We start from the raw sequence: 16,397 nt of genomic DNA, 5'->3' as shown, positions 1-16,397 counted from the left end.
TTCCTCTTCTGGATGCCACAGCCCCATCAATATAAGCAGATCTAGATAGGATATCTTTGCTGAATGGATGTGATAGAGCAATGTCTAATTCTGCTGTGGTATGATTATTCAGCAACATAGATGGGTGTAGCAATCTTTAGGCTCAATGCAGTACGGTACATGCAGCTGGCTGAGACAATCTGCTCACACAGAAACCATATACAGTTGTGAGACAACACTGTCTGTCTGTCTGTCTGTCTGTCTGTCTTGTCTGTCTGTCTATTGGCCCATCTGTGTCTAATTGATAGACTAGCTATACCTATAAAGCCCAGACCAGCAGTCGATAATACAAGACTAGCTGTCTATAACTACTTCATTCATTGATCTGCACTGTTGTATCTATTAGCATGCAAGAAAGTTGTTCCAACGTGTCCCTATCAAATCAACAAAGACAACCAACCCGGCAGAACACACACACACACACACACACACAAGCGCGCGCGCAATCAAGAAAGCAACGCAAGCAAAAAGGCAAACCAAACTGTCATCAAATAGATTACCTTTGATCTTTCAGGACGTATTACTGCCCCAACTGCAGCATCCACAGTCGCCTTTAACTCTTCAGGAGACGATGGCATGCATCCAGTTTGCTAAGCTATACTAAGCATATCAATTATCTGAAAGTGTTTATTACTTTAATGTTAATTTAAAGTTTTGTTACTGGCATCAAGTGGATTGCAAGAAAGCCTAAAAATATTATTTTGATTGGTCACGTAAACACTTATGAATGAGTGAGGTCTAACATTTAGAGAACGTCTTAAAACGAAAATTTGCTTTACGTACACCAAAACCTACATTCACGTGAAAACGCCTAACTCTGACAATTTCTGTTAGTAAACGATCTCAAAAAGCAGAAATCACAGGTTGCAAATATAGGTCTACATGCAATTGCACAATCATCACCCTGTAAAAATTGCAAATTGATTTTAGATGCACTGAATGTAACTGTTCAAGCTGTTTTCCAAACATTACTTCAACGTTGGGTGATATTCTCTCTCTATAGTGAATCTTCATCCTGCAGTCAATATTATTATTTCTACTTGCTCTCTCATACTCTGACACACAAGTTACCAACAAACTCATAAACGTGAATCAACTAATACATTTGCAACAGCCATATCAACATGCCATCACAGTACATGTATGATTGTGTGTAGTAATAACCAACAAATACATAACAACATGTCAAATCAGGCAATTAACCATGTGTGTCTTATAGTCGTAGTTTTTGAACAATTTCTAATAGTAAAGAAAATGAGAGTTGCTCCATTTCAGCCCTTTCTCTCATCACACCAAGATGACAGCAAATGAATGTGATGGCCAGTTCTTTCAACAGTGGAATATTGTGAGTGTCTGACCAACACAAAATTTCGATTGCATTCTCTACTCTAATCTGTCCTGCCACAATCTGCTCAAAGTAACTCTTCAGTTTGGAAGCCAGAAAGCGATCAGAAAGAACGAGAAGTTGACATACCATCTTCAAGTCATTCAGATCCACACTCATCTTGTCTGTGATAAGATACACAATGAGAGCTCGAAAAGCATCATAGCTTGCATCTTGGATTGGAATTGTGGTTACGTGTCCATTGCGTGGAGGATGGGATTCCTTCATTCCAGATGAGAAGAGACGAGAAAAATAAGGACTGCGAGCAATTAGAACACATTTGCATGCATACATTTGTTTACCTTCAACTTCAAACACAACGTCTGCCAAATCCTCGTTGTCTACAAGAAACATCTGATCTTCACCCAATGATACATCCAGGTTTGGTCGTGGTGGAATAAAATGCGGTTGGAGATTAACTTTACGAATGCAATGTTGCTGTGTAAAGTAAAGTGTATGGGTTGACTCATTCAGAAGAAGACAACATGGATAGTTTAGTTTCGCTTCCTCACCATTTCCATCTACTAAACCTTCCTCACGACATCCCACTAGAGTAGTCATCGTCTCCAAGGTAGAGGAAATTATTATAATCTTGTGATTTACATTATCACACACAAAGATGCAACCTTTGCTGTCAATAGTAATTCCAAATGGTCGACTTAGTGTGGCCTTTCCTATTGCTCCATCATAAGACCATGCACCTTTGCCACCAGCAACTGTTCTAACATTCTTTGTGTCAGGTGGTACTGCTCTCACAGCACCGTTATTACTGTCAGCAACATACAATGTCTCATGATCTTCACTTCTGCATGCTATTTGCAATGGACAGTAGAACCTTGCATCACTGCGGTGACTATTTCTCAGACCATTACATTGTGTTCCTCCAATAGTAATGACATTACCATGCACATCTATCTTACGAATACGGTGTTCATCAGTAATGTAGAAGATGGACTTTTTTGCTGATTGAGTAATATCTCTTAATAACCTAAAAGCAGCAAACAATCCCTGTCCATCCTCAAAACTATTGTTTCCTGATCCAGCCAATGTTCTCACCATGCCACACCCATCCACCTACATACAATGACATGCATAACACTAAGAAATGACATAACTACCAATTTAAATGTTCCAAACAAAGTAGGAGCAAATTAAACAAAAGCCATGAGTGTCCTGATCTAGAATATTCCTGCCTATTCCACAGCTACCACGTATGGTAAAAAAAGATGGGATAGTGATCAAATGCCTATGCACACTGCACTGCCTGCAGATGTTTGCCTTTGTTCTGGTTCATGTGCTATGCTTACAAAGACTCCTGAGGATTGCTTCAGCGGAAAGATAATCATTTCACACCACTCTGGTCATTCGGGAAACATATATACCGTATTACCTCGCCTAGAATGGCATGCCGTTATAAGCGAATTTTACCAGAATCCGCTACAACTCCAGCTGGTACCTATAACAGCATGCTGTTATAGGGTGAGGTGCCGTTATAGAGCGAGGTACGATAGTCACAGTAATACAAGGCCTATCTTTTGATATTAATATTGCGTTATTGAAGGAGACACGTGTCAATGTGGAGGATGATGCTAATGACCATGTTGACAATGTTGCCGTTGGTGAAGACTTCCGAAAACCAGAAGCAGGAAATCCTACACAAATCCATGGCGTGTTCTTGAAGACTTACCTAGTAGTAGTTAGCAGTACCGCTTAAGAAAGATATTAGATTTTGTTAGATGTGCAACTTGAGGCGCTGGTAAAATTCCCTCATTTACAACGGCATGCCGTTGTACCTCGAGGTATAACGGCATGCCATTCTAGGCGAGGTAACACAGTGTATATATATATATATATATATATATATATATATATATATATATATATATATATGGCTCTGGGTGTACCTATAGTTGTAGAATAGCTAGCTGTGAATTTCACTTAACCAAGTTGAGACCCTCTTGTGTAACAGAAACAAAAGTTTAGTTGGCTACATGTGACCAGCTGTAACACAGGAGTGCACAAACTTGAAAACAAAGATGCTAAAATTATGACACCAAACCTTACATGGCAGCAAAACACAAAATGACCATACAAGCCCACACATATACTTCTACAGGTATACTTAATTAAATAATTATAATGCTGCCTACATTATTTAAGTTAATTAAAAGTATACCTCCATTATCTACTATAGTAAATAGACCTACAACACACATTAATTCACAATACTTCTGACAATTTCATGAACATTTTAAAAGGGAAATGAACATTGTGCTTGGTCACATATCCAGTGTCATGCAGGCATTCAAGTTTCCTAAGATAACTCCTAATTCGCCTAATAGTGCGCATGCGCAAAATCCGCCCATGCTTGCTTTGGACTGAATTTGCAGCAGCAGCTGCCTGCTATCTTTTCTCATTATCAACACACACACTAGCCTCGAACTTCCAGACCAGAGAGCACGCAAACACACACCGTTCTGATTCTCCTGTTTCCGCTGTCTGTCACGTAGATAGTGTTGTCCTCTCCAACAGCCACTGACCAGGGGTTGCAAAACAAAGCTTGATCTACAGTACCATCTCTGTAGCCACTATGGCCGGCAATTCCAGCAATCGTTTCTACGTGTGATGAGAATATGTCGTCTCCTCTAAGTAACGTCACTTTGCGGATACAATGATTAGACTGGTCAGCAATTACTATATCACCGCTAATTGTAAAGGCCAAGCCAGTAGGATTGTAGAATAGAGCATCGATTCCTTCCCCGTCACGATGTCCTTGCTGTAGAGAGCCGGCAACAGTAGATACGTTAACAGACCTGTCGCACATTTTACTAGGTGTAATTTGGTGAAGTTATCAATCCAATGCGTCGAAATTTGCGACACATCCCGGATGTCAAATCCCGGATATTTGACTTGCGCGAATATCAGTTCGAAGTGTGTTGTTAAGCTAACAGGTCGTAGACCTGGCGCTTTCTCTGCGAGCAGTTATTGCAGCAGGCGAGCCGCAGTGGTTATTGAAAGAGAGTCGCATTTGGGGAATGGTGGTTGCTGAACACGCCTTGTTCTTTGCAGAAATTGACTTTCTCGAGAAACAGTTAGCTCCAGAAATTTTACGCGATGCAGTGATCATACAAAAGGGCAATGGTTTGCACATTTTGTTAATTAATTAACTAGTTGTACGGTATCCGTAGGCGCCTCGCGTTCGTGAGTAAGTAACACGTCCAACGGAATTTTCAGACCGTCTACTGAAACGCTGAGTCCTAGCTAGGCAATACGTATTTGTTGAAACCCTGTCATGGAAGTAAACATGCAAACTTCCTAGTAGTCTAGCGGTCGAAAGTTAAGCTGTCTTCGTCTTCCGACTTCTCCCGCGACAACGCGATTTATATATATATATATATATATATATATATATATATATATATATATATATGATTATGTAACTTCCATGGTAATTCCTCTTATGTGTATCCCGCCAATGTAGCTAGTCTATAATACGACAGTATATACACCACACACTGATACACTCATACACTTCATTGGCTGATCGTGGGACAGGTAATCACACACACACACACACACACACACACACACACACACACACACACACACACACACACACACACACACACACACACACACACACACACACACACACACACACACACACACACACACACACACACACACACACACACACACACACACACACACACACACACACACACACACACACACACTGGCAACGCAAGGCTTTGTGCACAGTGCGCAATTAATTAATAAACTTTATTATTAATATACTGTATTATTTTTATATTTTAATACTAATTAACTATTATAGTATCATCTACTTCATACACAACTGTATTGTTGGGCACGTGTTACAACACGTGATTGGACTTGCGCTAAGTACGTGTACGTGTATACCCTGGGGAAATTTGTTGGTCACTTCGTTGGTTGCGTGCCTACCGCGTATGAGGTGAGTAGTTTGCAATAGTGATGTCTAGTAGCTAGTCGAACAATCTAGAAAATAATGTAGAGATCTAGATCTAGAAGTCTAGACTGGGTTGGCACAGAAGTTTGTGAGTTGTTTTGTGTGGCGTAGTGTTATTGTTTGTTTGTTTGTTATGTAGAAATGAAGAAAGAATTATGTGAAGCGGTGAGGAGAGGTGGTATTCAGTCAGCAACGCGTCTTTGGAGATGGGTGTTGATATTAATACCTGTGGCGAGCGTGGTGTATGTGTTGTGAGGTTTAGTGTGTATTGGATGTTGAAATGAACTGCACGTCGTTTGATCTCAAAATAGAACACTCTTTTGATGCGAGGGTGTAGGAATAAGAAGAAGGAGATGGTTGAGTTTCTATTCATTAAATCAGCAGATGTTAATGGGACTGGCATGGTGAGTTGATTGAGTTTGTGAAACTGTGATGTGCTGTTGATAAGATGAAAAAATCAAACCTGTTATGGTGGAAATTGATAGTTCTAGTTGCATACATGACAGGAAAAATAGTTTTAGATTTTTGGCAGGTCAAAGTTGCTTCCCGTTCTTCAAGTTCTGGTAACGGGTGTGGTGTACTGTACATGCCACAGAGGGGAGACTCCACGCTAGCGTGTATTGTAAACAAAGGAATTTGTAGCGAAAGAATGGTTTGGTGTTGCGTGGCTGCAGGATGCATCATTTTGTGCAAGTCATACATGCAAGCATGTTTTGATTTCCGAAGATTCCCAAGCTAAGAAAAGAGTGAGAATTGTAAATAAGGAGGAAAATTGAAGAGACTTTTGTGCTGTCCAGGCGACTACTACTGAGTACGACGCGTCCTACTGAGTGGACAGGAGTCTGTAGTAGCCACTTTAAGCCTGATTGCTTCGAGATATATTCAAGAACTTGGTCTGTGTTATAGAAGAGCAAAACTGAGGCCACCATTTTTCATCTACCTGCCTCCACTCTTCAAGATCGCAGCACTCTGGAACCTTCTCAAAAGAAAGGAGAGTCGTATTTGAGAAGTGGGTAAAATGAGGGTAACGAAGAATCTCGTGCAGGACAGAAAGTACTGCAAACTGGCTAGGAGAGGTCAGACTCTTGATGACTAGACTTGCGTCTAGGTGCTTGATCATCATGTGTAGTGAATCCAGTCGTATGCATTACAGTATACTGTACAGTGAAGTCAAACCTTGTGTCAACGTGAATTCAATGTATGAATGTCAACTCATTTTGTTCTCTTTCTCACAGCAGTAGGTAGAGTTTTACATAAACTCACCAGTACACTGTGCCACTATTATAATAATAATATATTTTCTCTCGCACCCAAATAAGGTACAGTTATTGTCGCTATTATTCGACATTATTATTGCGTCGTTATTTGAGACAACCTCAAACATGTTTTGACAGCACACGCACTCCACACGTGTACGTATCCATCATCTCACTACGACTGCAGCTACACCTGTGCAGAAGCGATGGTTGCTTACTTACCCGGATGTGCATCGATTACGTTTGCTACTACACTGGCGGTGGTGACAGGCTATTGGTGGTGACAGGCTATCAAGGCAGCAGGCAATCTCAAAGAATCAGAGACACTGTTGCTGAGCTCAAACCTGTAGTGTCTGATGGCTTCTAGCAGATATTCTTCATCCTGTGATTCATGCAATGACGGAACGTTATCATCATGTAAAAACTTCCAGAGGGCTCTTCAGAAGAATAACTGTCGCTGCCGTCTCCTCTACCTTAGCAGCATTGCCTTGGATATGAAGATGTAGTCATTTTTACGGGCCGATGACTACACAGATGCACATGCGTCTCCCCTCTGTGACGTGTACACTACACCACGTCCATTATAACGCGTTACCGGAACTTGAAGAACCAGAAGCAACTTTGACCTGCTATATCTCAGTGAAGACTTAACTTAATTAAAAAGCTAAACTATTTTTCCTGTCATGTATGCAACTAGAATTACCAATGTAAAAGAATTTTTGATTTTGTGTTGCAGTTACCCTTTAATGAGATAGACATGTTGATGAGTTGATTGAGTGTGTGAAAGTGTGATGTGTTGTGATAGATGATAGATATTAACTAGATGTAACAATCTAAGTGCAACAATCAACATTTTCGTTTCTTCTTGCTTGTCAAGAGGCAGCAGTGTTGACTGGCTGAAGCAGCTATTGCATGCTGAGATGAGTAATCTTGTTGGTTTTTATTTCATTCAACTTGGACTGTCGAAGAATATTTTGCAGTAGTTATTGTCTTATCAGGTTGTCTTCATTTTCTATTTTCTTTTTTCTTGCAGCATGTGTACAGTTAGCCTCGGTTCCAGACGCTTTCCCGTATGTTCTGCACGTGACAGGTATATGAGGTCAAAAGTAGGAGGTGCGAGCGGGAAAGCGTCTGGGCTCACTGCTAATACAAACGAGTTCAGGGGCGGGAAAGCTATTAGATCCAAATTATACCATTAGTCTAACTGCATTAGGTTGCACAATGCAATCGTAATACGATGTAGGTAACTCATCAGTCAGTGCCATTCGAATAGCATCGAAACACTCAGTAAAAACAGGCTAACCACTGAACGACGCAGTGAGCTTCGTCTGCAACAACAGCAGCGACGTGATCGTGGAATCGACTCTGTTGGAGGGCGTTTCTCCAATGAACTGCCAAACACACCGCTGACATCACCACGTTGAATCTGTTTGTCTTTAAGCAAGCTAGCGCCTATCATTGCAGCTGTTACACCGTGTTCTGTCAAGCTTGCTACCTGGTCTCTCATGAGAGAAAGCAATGGCTTGGATAGAAAGAGCAGTCTGCATTACCAAAGACCGGCAGAGTGTTGCACACACTTAACATCATGTGGAATATCATAGATTTGTCATAGCCAGTTTGAAAACATGCAAAAACGTCGTCTCCTCGGGCCAGAATACATTTCAGGTATGCAGAGGTGCTGCAACGACTTCACAGCTTCGATCACGAATTGAGGACAGCAAACAGTTACTGCTTCGCTATTGAATCATCTGAGATGGATCTATGAGGATCAGTCTATGTACTGCAGCTGTTGTAAAACTAGCCTACCTGTGTGTCTAACAACGTTAATTAGCATGTCTAGAATTGTAACCGTAAACTAAGTGGTATTGTTCTTGTTGTAGACCAATCAAAACCACCGCTCGGAGTGAGCGGGAAGTTTCTATTGGTGCGGAGCGTTTCATGTTTGATAGCTTTCCTGCCCCTGAACTTGTCTGTAGTACAAGTGCACCCAGACGCTCTCCCGCTTGCTCTTCCTACTTTTCACCCCATATACCTGTCACGTGTAGTACTTACGGGAAAGCGTCTGGAACCGAGGCTAGTGTACAGTGTGATGGAGGAATAATGATAATAATACATTCTTGTGTATGCAGTTGGGATGTACAGCTTTGATTGTATGTGCAATCATTGGATCAGAAGACATCACTGATCTACTGCTGAATGTCAAAGATGTTAATGTGATGAAGGGAAATATTGTGAGTTTGAGTATTGAGAGGTTCAGTTGATATTGTGGTGTCTGTTGTGCATGTATTAAACATATCTGTGAGTGTAATGCATTGAATTTGCTATTGTTTGTGTTTGTGTGTTGATCATTCTATTGAATGTCTCATTGTGTGTGTTGAATGGAATGTCTTTTGCTTTAATATATTTTAACATAAACACTCTCTCACTATCTTATCAGTTTCTTGTTTACTCAGAAGGGATGGACAGCCATACATTTTGCTGCAATTTTGAATCATGTGATCATCGTAGAGAGACTTCTGTCTTTTCTGTTCCTGTTGATATCAATGATAACAGTGGTCGTACACCACTATGGTTTGCTGCCCGTGATGGTGATGTGTGCTGTGTTGATGTTCTCCTAAAACATGGAGCGAGTCCCCAACATGAGAGGTGATGCATTCGATATCCTTTAGTCAATAATGTTACTAACGTGATGTCATTGTGTGATAGTATGCGTGGATCACCACTGGAGATTACTAAGGAACAGGGTCACAGCGATGTGGTTGAGATGATGGAAGAAGCCATGAAATGCAAGTGAAAAACAGTTAATTTGTGTAGCTGTTTTTTTCTTTGATTTTGGTGTGAGGTTAGGGGTCATCCATAATTTTTGACATTTGCTCAAACGTACAAAGGTTACTCTTCTGCATGATCTTTTCTGTGTACTCTTTTCTGTATACCCTTACATAATAAATGTTGGTCATGTGAAGCTATTTCTAGTGTACCATGGTACCGTATTCGCCCGTAATAATGCCCTGGGCTTATAGAAATAAAGACTTTTTTCTGGGCGTATTCTAGGGCATGGGCGTTATTTTGGTCCTAGGCGTATACATGGTCACAAAATGCTGTTGTTTGGCCAGTCATCATCTAGGTACTTGAAGACAGAAATACCACAAATGCTTGCAATTAACCATTTGCAAGATCAAAGGTACTGGTATCCATACAGCATCAACATGCAGCTAGAAACTAAACATGTGGTCGGCCTGAAGCACGTCAAGAGCATAAGGGTTGGTAATTGCAATGAAGACATGAGTCTAGCAGTAAGCACTTTTACTCAACACCGACACCAGCTCATCAAATGCACACAGACGGAGACGAATGTTCTGCAGAGTTCATTTTGTTTTTGTCTGCGCATGCGTATCCAGGGCTTATACTTGGGCATGGGCGTATAGTTGGGCATGGGTGTTTTTTGGGCTGAAAGTTCTGACCTGTCACACATGGGTGTATATACGGGCATGGGCGTTATTTCGGTATGGGCGTTATTACGGGCGAATACGGTATTACAATAATTAGAAAATTAGAAGCCCTTTCGAAGATTGAGATGCACATTTCATCATTCTGGCAAGCAGCTTCCATTGTCATTGCACTTTCTGCACAGCTTCCTCACGAGACAAAGATGGGCTGGCAAAGACAGAAGTGTTCACAAACTGCTGGTACACTGTATTTCTTCGAATAGTTGCTGCGGCCTCTATTTTTAACAAGGTTACGGAACTGCGGTCTCTAAAAGAGGGCGGCTTGTATTTGTGGGCGGCCTCTATTTTTAAGTCTCCACTTGACACCGTGACACATTGTACTTGAACGTCACACTTCTTTCTGTTGACATAATTGGACACTTTTGAAGGTGCCAACCGCGGCAGGTTTACCTGTAAATGCCAAGACTATTATGTTATCTACATTCTGGACGGACATGCGCTGAGAATCATGTTGAAAGTACCATGGTATTGCTGTACGTTGTGTTGATAAAAATATAATTGATATACGAGTGCACGTCATAGGATGAGATTGGCACGGAAGCAACAAAAGCCTGGGATATAGGCGTGTCTAGTAACTTTGCAGACTAGTGCGTCCTTAATTCGAGGGTGGCTTCTATTCGAGGGCGGCCACTATTCGAAGAAATATGGTACTGTTTGCCAGTGGGTTATGAACATCACAACAGTCTCTTAGACAGGTTTGTCACAACCACAGAGTACCTACCGTCCCATGCCATACACACTTCAAAGGGCGAGGAACATGATGGATGGTTAGTAATTTACACACATATACAACATGCGTAGTCGTAGATGATTTCTCCTGACTTCAGTATCACTTTCTATCTACTTTTGGACGAAAAAAGATCATCGACATTTTATACTTTGCCCAAAAGCGTACAACTACTCTACCCCTCCCCCTAGTGTACGCTTTGCATGCTTGAGTAAATGTCAACGATTATGGATGGCCCCTTAGATTGATATTGTTGAATGATTTGCTTGTTGTCTTGTATGTTGAGCTATTGTAGTGATGTGCTGCTTTTCATCTTTTCACTTTTTTGTTCTCAACATTTGGGTTGAGGTGATGTGTCTGCTTGTTTTATTGTGTGTTTTGTGTCTGTGTGTCTGTCCATTTGTCAATTGAATCAGTTAATGAGTCAACTCCTTACCTTCACCGGAAACTTTATTCAGCTGGTCTATGCTTAACTTTCATCCGAAGTTGTTAACTGCTCAGGCTTGCTTTCACAAAGGTGTGGCTAATGGACAAGGGGTGGGGCCTGAGTTGTGGTGCATGGTTCCCTGCTGGTAGGCAGAAGGGTGTTGGACCCAGACTCCTACCCCTTCCCTGGACCTTGTCATGTCAGTTTCCTGAAATGGAGAGCCAACGGAGAAAATAGGGGACATGGGGAAGAGATGGAAGCCAAAGACTGAATTATCGCTCCAACAGTAAATGCAAACGTACTAATCTGGTACCATACCTAAAACACAATGTGCACGCCAGCTCACGGGGTGGATTCAACCTTGTCTAACTACATTAGAGACCATTCGACTCTTTTACCTTTGGCAAAAACTCTATTCAGCTAGTCTATGCTTACTTCCATCCGAAGTTGCAAACTGCTCAGACCTGCTTTCACGAAGTTGTGGAGTCGCAATGCATGCACCAAATTGCCATTTGGTTCCGTGTTGGTAGGCAGGAGGGTCTTGAATCTGGACTTTGACCCAAAGGGTGAATTCTCATAGAGAAGAGACCTGCCCAAGTATGTAATTACCAAAAAACCCACAAGTGGCGGCAGCTCAGCTGACGGCGAAGGAGAACACAACAACTGCTATAGACATAACAGCCATAGAGTAAGCAGTGCTACTTTAACGCAATAATATTATTAATAATAATAGATTTCATCGTACTACAGCAAAGTCTATAGTACAGTACCCAATTTGGGTCGATACAACACATAGCACATATGCACGCACATACACAGAAACTACGCTAACTACAACCAAAAGAGCCGTTAATTTAATTCTATTTTGAATTCTATTGCTACAGAGAAGCCCAAGGACAATGGCCTCGTAATCGGAAACACTGCACCCAAGTGCCAAGCAATGATACCTGTTGTAGGCTTTGCTGACCGGCCTAGTTTGCTCCGGTGACGGCTGATGCCTGGAGTCGTAGCAGTAGTTTTAGGTTGTCCGGTAGCAGCTCAGCGAAGTTGACAAACTGGCTTGACTGGATAAGCTTAACAAGTCTTGCTGGCACAGGTGTCATGGCGTTCCTTCTCCTACTACAGTACCAACAGGTAAACTTGTCCACTTCTCCAGCATTGACAGCTGGCCCTTGAAGAGTAAATATGCCAGAAGTGCCGAACCTTTCTGCTGGACTACACTGATGCCTTCCAGGTCTCCGGCGGCCAGCATTGAGCCTAACGGAAGATCTGTACCAAACATGTTTGACTACCATGCTGCACCTCATGTTTAATGTTTGCGGTGTTTCATGTTAGGCCTTTGAGAGATGGCTACATGCAAGAGGCGACTGCGTCCAAGTTACCCGTGGAGACAATCCTGGGTATGAAGGCAGTGGCCTTGGCAATTCGACAGTAGAAAACACGATTTTGCCATCCGCAGTTAAAAACAGGTGATTTAAGCAACACAAATGGTAGAAGTCAGCGGTCTTCTTAGTAAGCAAAAACGACAGCAGTCGTTGCCCAACACACATGGTATGGGGCAGTGGTCTTAGCGGATAGCCAACAGAGACTGTGAATCGGTGATCTTAGCAAAAATTATTAATGACAGCGGTCTTATATGACATATGTGATAGTTATGGCAGGCAGCAGTTAGTCTCGTGTAGCCAGACCCTTACCTCACCCTCATGCCACGCGGGAAAGGGTCTGGTGAGGTTCCTTTGATGTTGCCACATCACCAAATTCCGGTGAACAAAGACCCTATAAATGTTATGAAGAGACAAGATAATATTACCGCTTCTCATGCCAGTGGTTGCATGCTGGGTGTCTACAGGATGTAATTGATGCTATCTTTGACTCTAGGCAAGCCGCGAATAACGTTTCACGGCCTGTACCATTGAGCAGCCACTGCGAGGTGAGTTCTTGTCGTGAAGTGTCGTTGAAATGGTGTGTACACGCACTTTTTGCAGTCATTGATTTTCGCTTTGCGATGCTGGTGCATGTGGTGATGAGCATGTACATGTTCGGCTAGCTAGTAAGTAGGCTAGTCCAGTGAGAAGCTAGACGCAAGGCTGTGTGACGACGTACTAGTACTCTGCATGTTTCTTACAGCGAGACAATATCATTCAGTGCACAATCGCTGTCAGTTGTTGTGTTGGACGTGTTTCCGGTGAACTCTTGACAACTACGTGAATTTCCTGAGAATATAGGAGATGATCGCCTTGCCATACAGCTTATTGTCTAGCTTCTCACTGGACTAGACTACTTACTAGCCGAACTCGGACGTGGTCGTCCAACTGGCATCGGTAAGTGAAAATCAATGACTGCAAAAGGCGCGTGCATACACCATTTCAACGACAGTTTGTGACAACAACTCACTCACGATAGTTGTTTGACGGTAAGGCCATGAACATTCTTTCATGGCTTGCCTAGAGTTCGATAGCATTGATGATTACATCCTTTAAACACCCAGCACCACCCACTTTGCATGAGAAGCGGTAATATTATCCTGTCTCTTTATAACATTTATGGAGTCTTTAGTTCACCAGAATTTGGTGATGCGGCAACATGGCAAGATCAAAGGAACCTCACCAGACCGTTTCCCCACTGGAATGTTGAGGGCGGGGTTAAGGTTTGGCTACATGAGACTAGGCAGCAGTCATGTGAGGCAAGATCGAAGGAGCTGATAAGTCGGGTAGCCGACATCGGACGAGTATGTAATCTGTGCCATAGTTCTGAGTTTGTTGCATAAAGTGGCAACCGTAAATTTTTTCCTGCTGGCCACACCCCCTTTAGGGTTTCATTAGCATGCGGAGCGATTTCCATGCCAAATAACACACTGTTAAGATCCCCAGATATGACAATGGGGCAACACTACAGCCTTCCTGACGGCAGATAGCAAGTTCACTGCCACATGACTGCTCACGAAACTCAAGTTGCATCAATGGCGTTATAGAGGCGGCGTGGCGTGTAAGCAGAGACCAGCCCGGTGGTTACGCAGTTGTTTACATGCAGGCAGTGCCTAAAGTGTACTAAAAGAGACTCTGGTGAAAAGACGCCTAGCGGCGGCCAATTTTTTGTCCCATGCTACCAACCAACCATTGGACAGTGCTAACAAAGTCTCAGATCTGTATCTGATGCTGTGGCGTTTGAACCATTGTCTAGGCAGTTTCCACCATCAAGGCTTTTAGCTCTTGTCACTTGCTGATTAGCGGCCGGAGTAGATGAACCAGAAGGGGATTGCTTGGCCATAAGAAAGCAATAATCTGAGAGCTGGTGCAGTAGATGCACGAAAGCCACAGATTGTATTATTGCACCAACAGTAAGCACATGCCTACTAATTTGGTACCACCCTTAAAATGCATGCGCATGCTGGCTCACAGGGTGGTGTGTAACTACATTAGACACCATATGATATTTTCTGTTGTCTTCTCATCTACATATCTGTGTATCTATTAATTTGTTTGCACAAACATTTATGTGAATTGTTTGCTGGTCTTGTGTTGCATTTCTATCTGTGTGTATTTGGTATGATTTGTTTGTTTGTTCACGTGATGGTCTATTTGCTTGCATGTTTTTGTATTTGTTTGTCTGTTTGTGTGTGTGTGTGTGTGTGTGTGTGTGTGTGTGCATGTGTGTGTGCGTGTGTGTGTGTGTGTGTGTGTGTGTGTGTGTGTGTGTGTGTGTGTGTGTGTGTGAGGTGATATTCTTGTTTGCTATGCAGCTATTACTGGACACGTTGTGTTTGCTTGTCGTCGTAATTTGTTTCTAAGAGTGTATGACATAATGTGCTTGTACAGTAGCATCGTGTTTATTGGGCATTTCCAGTGAATATTGTCTTCTCTCACAGTGACATCTCATCCTTATGTGGAGGGTCATATGTCTGTCATGAGACATCAATACCAACAGAAAGTAATGTCTTTTTCTCATCTTTAGTTAGTTGTCTGTCTCACAAGTTGGGTTTGTGTTGCATAGATTGCTGAACTGCAGTGCGAGATTATTCGTCTCCGAACAGCAGCAGCTGATAAAGTATGACGAGCTCACACACACACACACACACACACACACACACACACACACACACACACACACACACACACACACACACACACACACACACACATGCACACACATGTACACACACGCTTGCATACACACATGCACACGCACACATGCACACACGCACACATGCACACACACACACCAAACAAACACACAGACAGACACTCACGCACACGCGCGCGATAGTTTGCTTAGCATTTAGTTGTTATTGATTGAGACAAAGATTGTGCAGCTTGTAGCAACACACTTATGTCTTGCAGTTAGCAATACTGTCCATCACTTCCAGAGTATTGTCAATGTGTCTAATTCTTGTGTTTTTTGGTGCAGAACTTATCATACTTGCTGTCAGTGTTCTGGCTTGTGATCGGTGGAGTGATATTGGACTGGTGCTAGGCTACACAATGTCGTTTCTCATTGCACACACTGCATCCATTGCTGACCCTTGCAGCAAGCTACATGCTATACTGAGAACGAAAGCCGAATCTGTTGGTGCTAGCAATGTTGTTCCTATCATTCTGTCTGCTTGCCAGCAGATTTCTACGCCAATTTGTGCTGCTGCAGTAAGAGATGAGGTGGATAAACGTCAAGAGAGACTGAAAACACATTAGATATATAATTGACTTTGTCACTCTGTTGTTTGTATAGCTAATCATATGGTGTAGCACAATGACGTCTTTCTTCAATCTTAGTTATCTGTACTGCTAGGTGCTTTGTTGCTTAGTTTTCACATTAATGTCTAGATGTTGCCAAACTAACGCGCGTTATCTGATCCAAATTATCGCCTGTGTACACCATTCCGTAGACTTAAGTTAAGCAGACGAAGAGCGCTTGCCAGACTCTAGTCTGGTGTGGCAGCATGTCTCGGATAGCGGGCGTTAGATGTCACTAGATTACTGTTAGGGTTGATTACGGTCGCGCCCGATTTTCTGCCCTGCCGATCTCCTGTGACACCAGGATGAAGGGAACGGATTGGAAAATACAAATGAAAAG

The 16,397-nt window shown here is 42.4% G+C and overlaps 2 protein-coding genes across 2 annotated transcripts; one reads left to right on the top strand and one right to left on the bottom strand.

The window, feature by feature from the left end:
* Positions 1 to 1,074: 1,074 nt before the first annotated feature.
* Positions 1,075 to 4,265, bottom strand: LOC134191225 (uncharacterized). Its single transcript, XM_062659822.1, has 2 exons — positions 3,897 to 4,265; positions 1,075 to 2,497 (listed from the first exon to the last, which is right to left on the bottom strand). The coding sequence occupies exons 1-2, from the start codon at positions 4,245 to 4,247 to the stop codon at positions 1,253 to 1,255; spliced, it is 1,596 nt and encodes a 531-aa protein (XP_062515806.1). The 5' UTR covers positions 4,248 to 4,265; the 3' UTR covers positions 1,075 to 1,252.
* Positions 4,266 to 5,328: 1,063 nt separating this feature from the next.
* LOC134191063 (inversin-like) lies at positions 5,329 to 16,153 on the top strand. Its single transcript, XM_062659620.1, has 9 exons — positions 5,329 to 5,399; positions 5,554 to 5,656; positions 5,726 to 5,818; positions 8,800 to 8,901; positions 9,124 to 9,316; positions 9,377 to 9,456; positions 15,196 to 15,257; positions 15,321 to 15,374; positions 15,735 to 16,153. Exons 5-9 carry the CDS (start codon positions 9,129 to 9,131, stop codon positions 15,798 to 15,800), a joined length of 450 nt encoding a protein of 149 aa, XP_062515604.1. The 5' UTR covers positions 5,329 to 5,399; positions 5,554 to 5,656; positions 5,726 to 5,818; positions 8,800 to 8,901; positions 9,124 to 9,128; the 3' UTR covers positions 15,801 to 16,153.
* Positions 16,154 to 16,397: the final 244 nt, after the last annotated feature.

Source organism: Corticium candelabrum, chromosome 15, assembly GCF_963422355.1.
Source record: "Corticium candelabrum chromosome 15, ooCorCand1.1, whole genome shotgun sequence".
NCBI classification, from domain to species: Eukaryota; Metazoa; Porifera; class Homoscleromorpha; order Homosclerophorida; family Plakinidae; genus Corticium; species Corticium candelabrum.
The sequence above is the reverse complement of the archived record's forward strand: the minus strand, read 5'-3'. Positions and strand labels throughout refer to the sequence as shown.

Excerpts from the sequence above, each read along its gene's own strand:
- LOC134191225 (XM_062659822.1), bottom strand. The coding sequence starts at position 4,247 with ATGTGCGACAGGTCTGTTAACGTATCTACTGTTGCCGGCTCTCTACAG. Across the intron at positions 2,498-3,896 it reads GAAACAGGAGAATCAGAACG|GTGGATGGGTGTGGCATGGT; the intron begins GTGTGTGTTTGC and ends CATTGTATGTAG.
- LOC134191063 (XM_062659620.1), top strand. The coding sequence starts at position 9,129 with ATGGACAGCCATACATTTTGCTGCAATTTTGAATCATGTGATCATCGT. Across the intron at positions 9,317-9,376 it reads GCGAGTCCCCAACATGAGAG|TATGCGTGGATCACCACTGG; the intron begins GTGATGCATTCG and ends ATTGTGTGATAG. Across the intron at positions 15,375-15,734 it reads GAACAGCAGCAGCTGATAAA|AACTTATCATACTTGCTGTC; the intron begins GTATGACGAGCT and ends TTTTTGGTGCAG.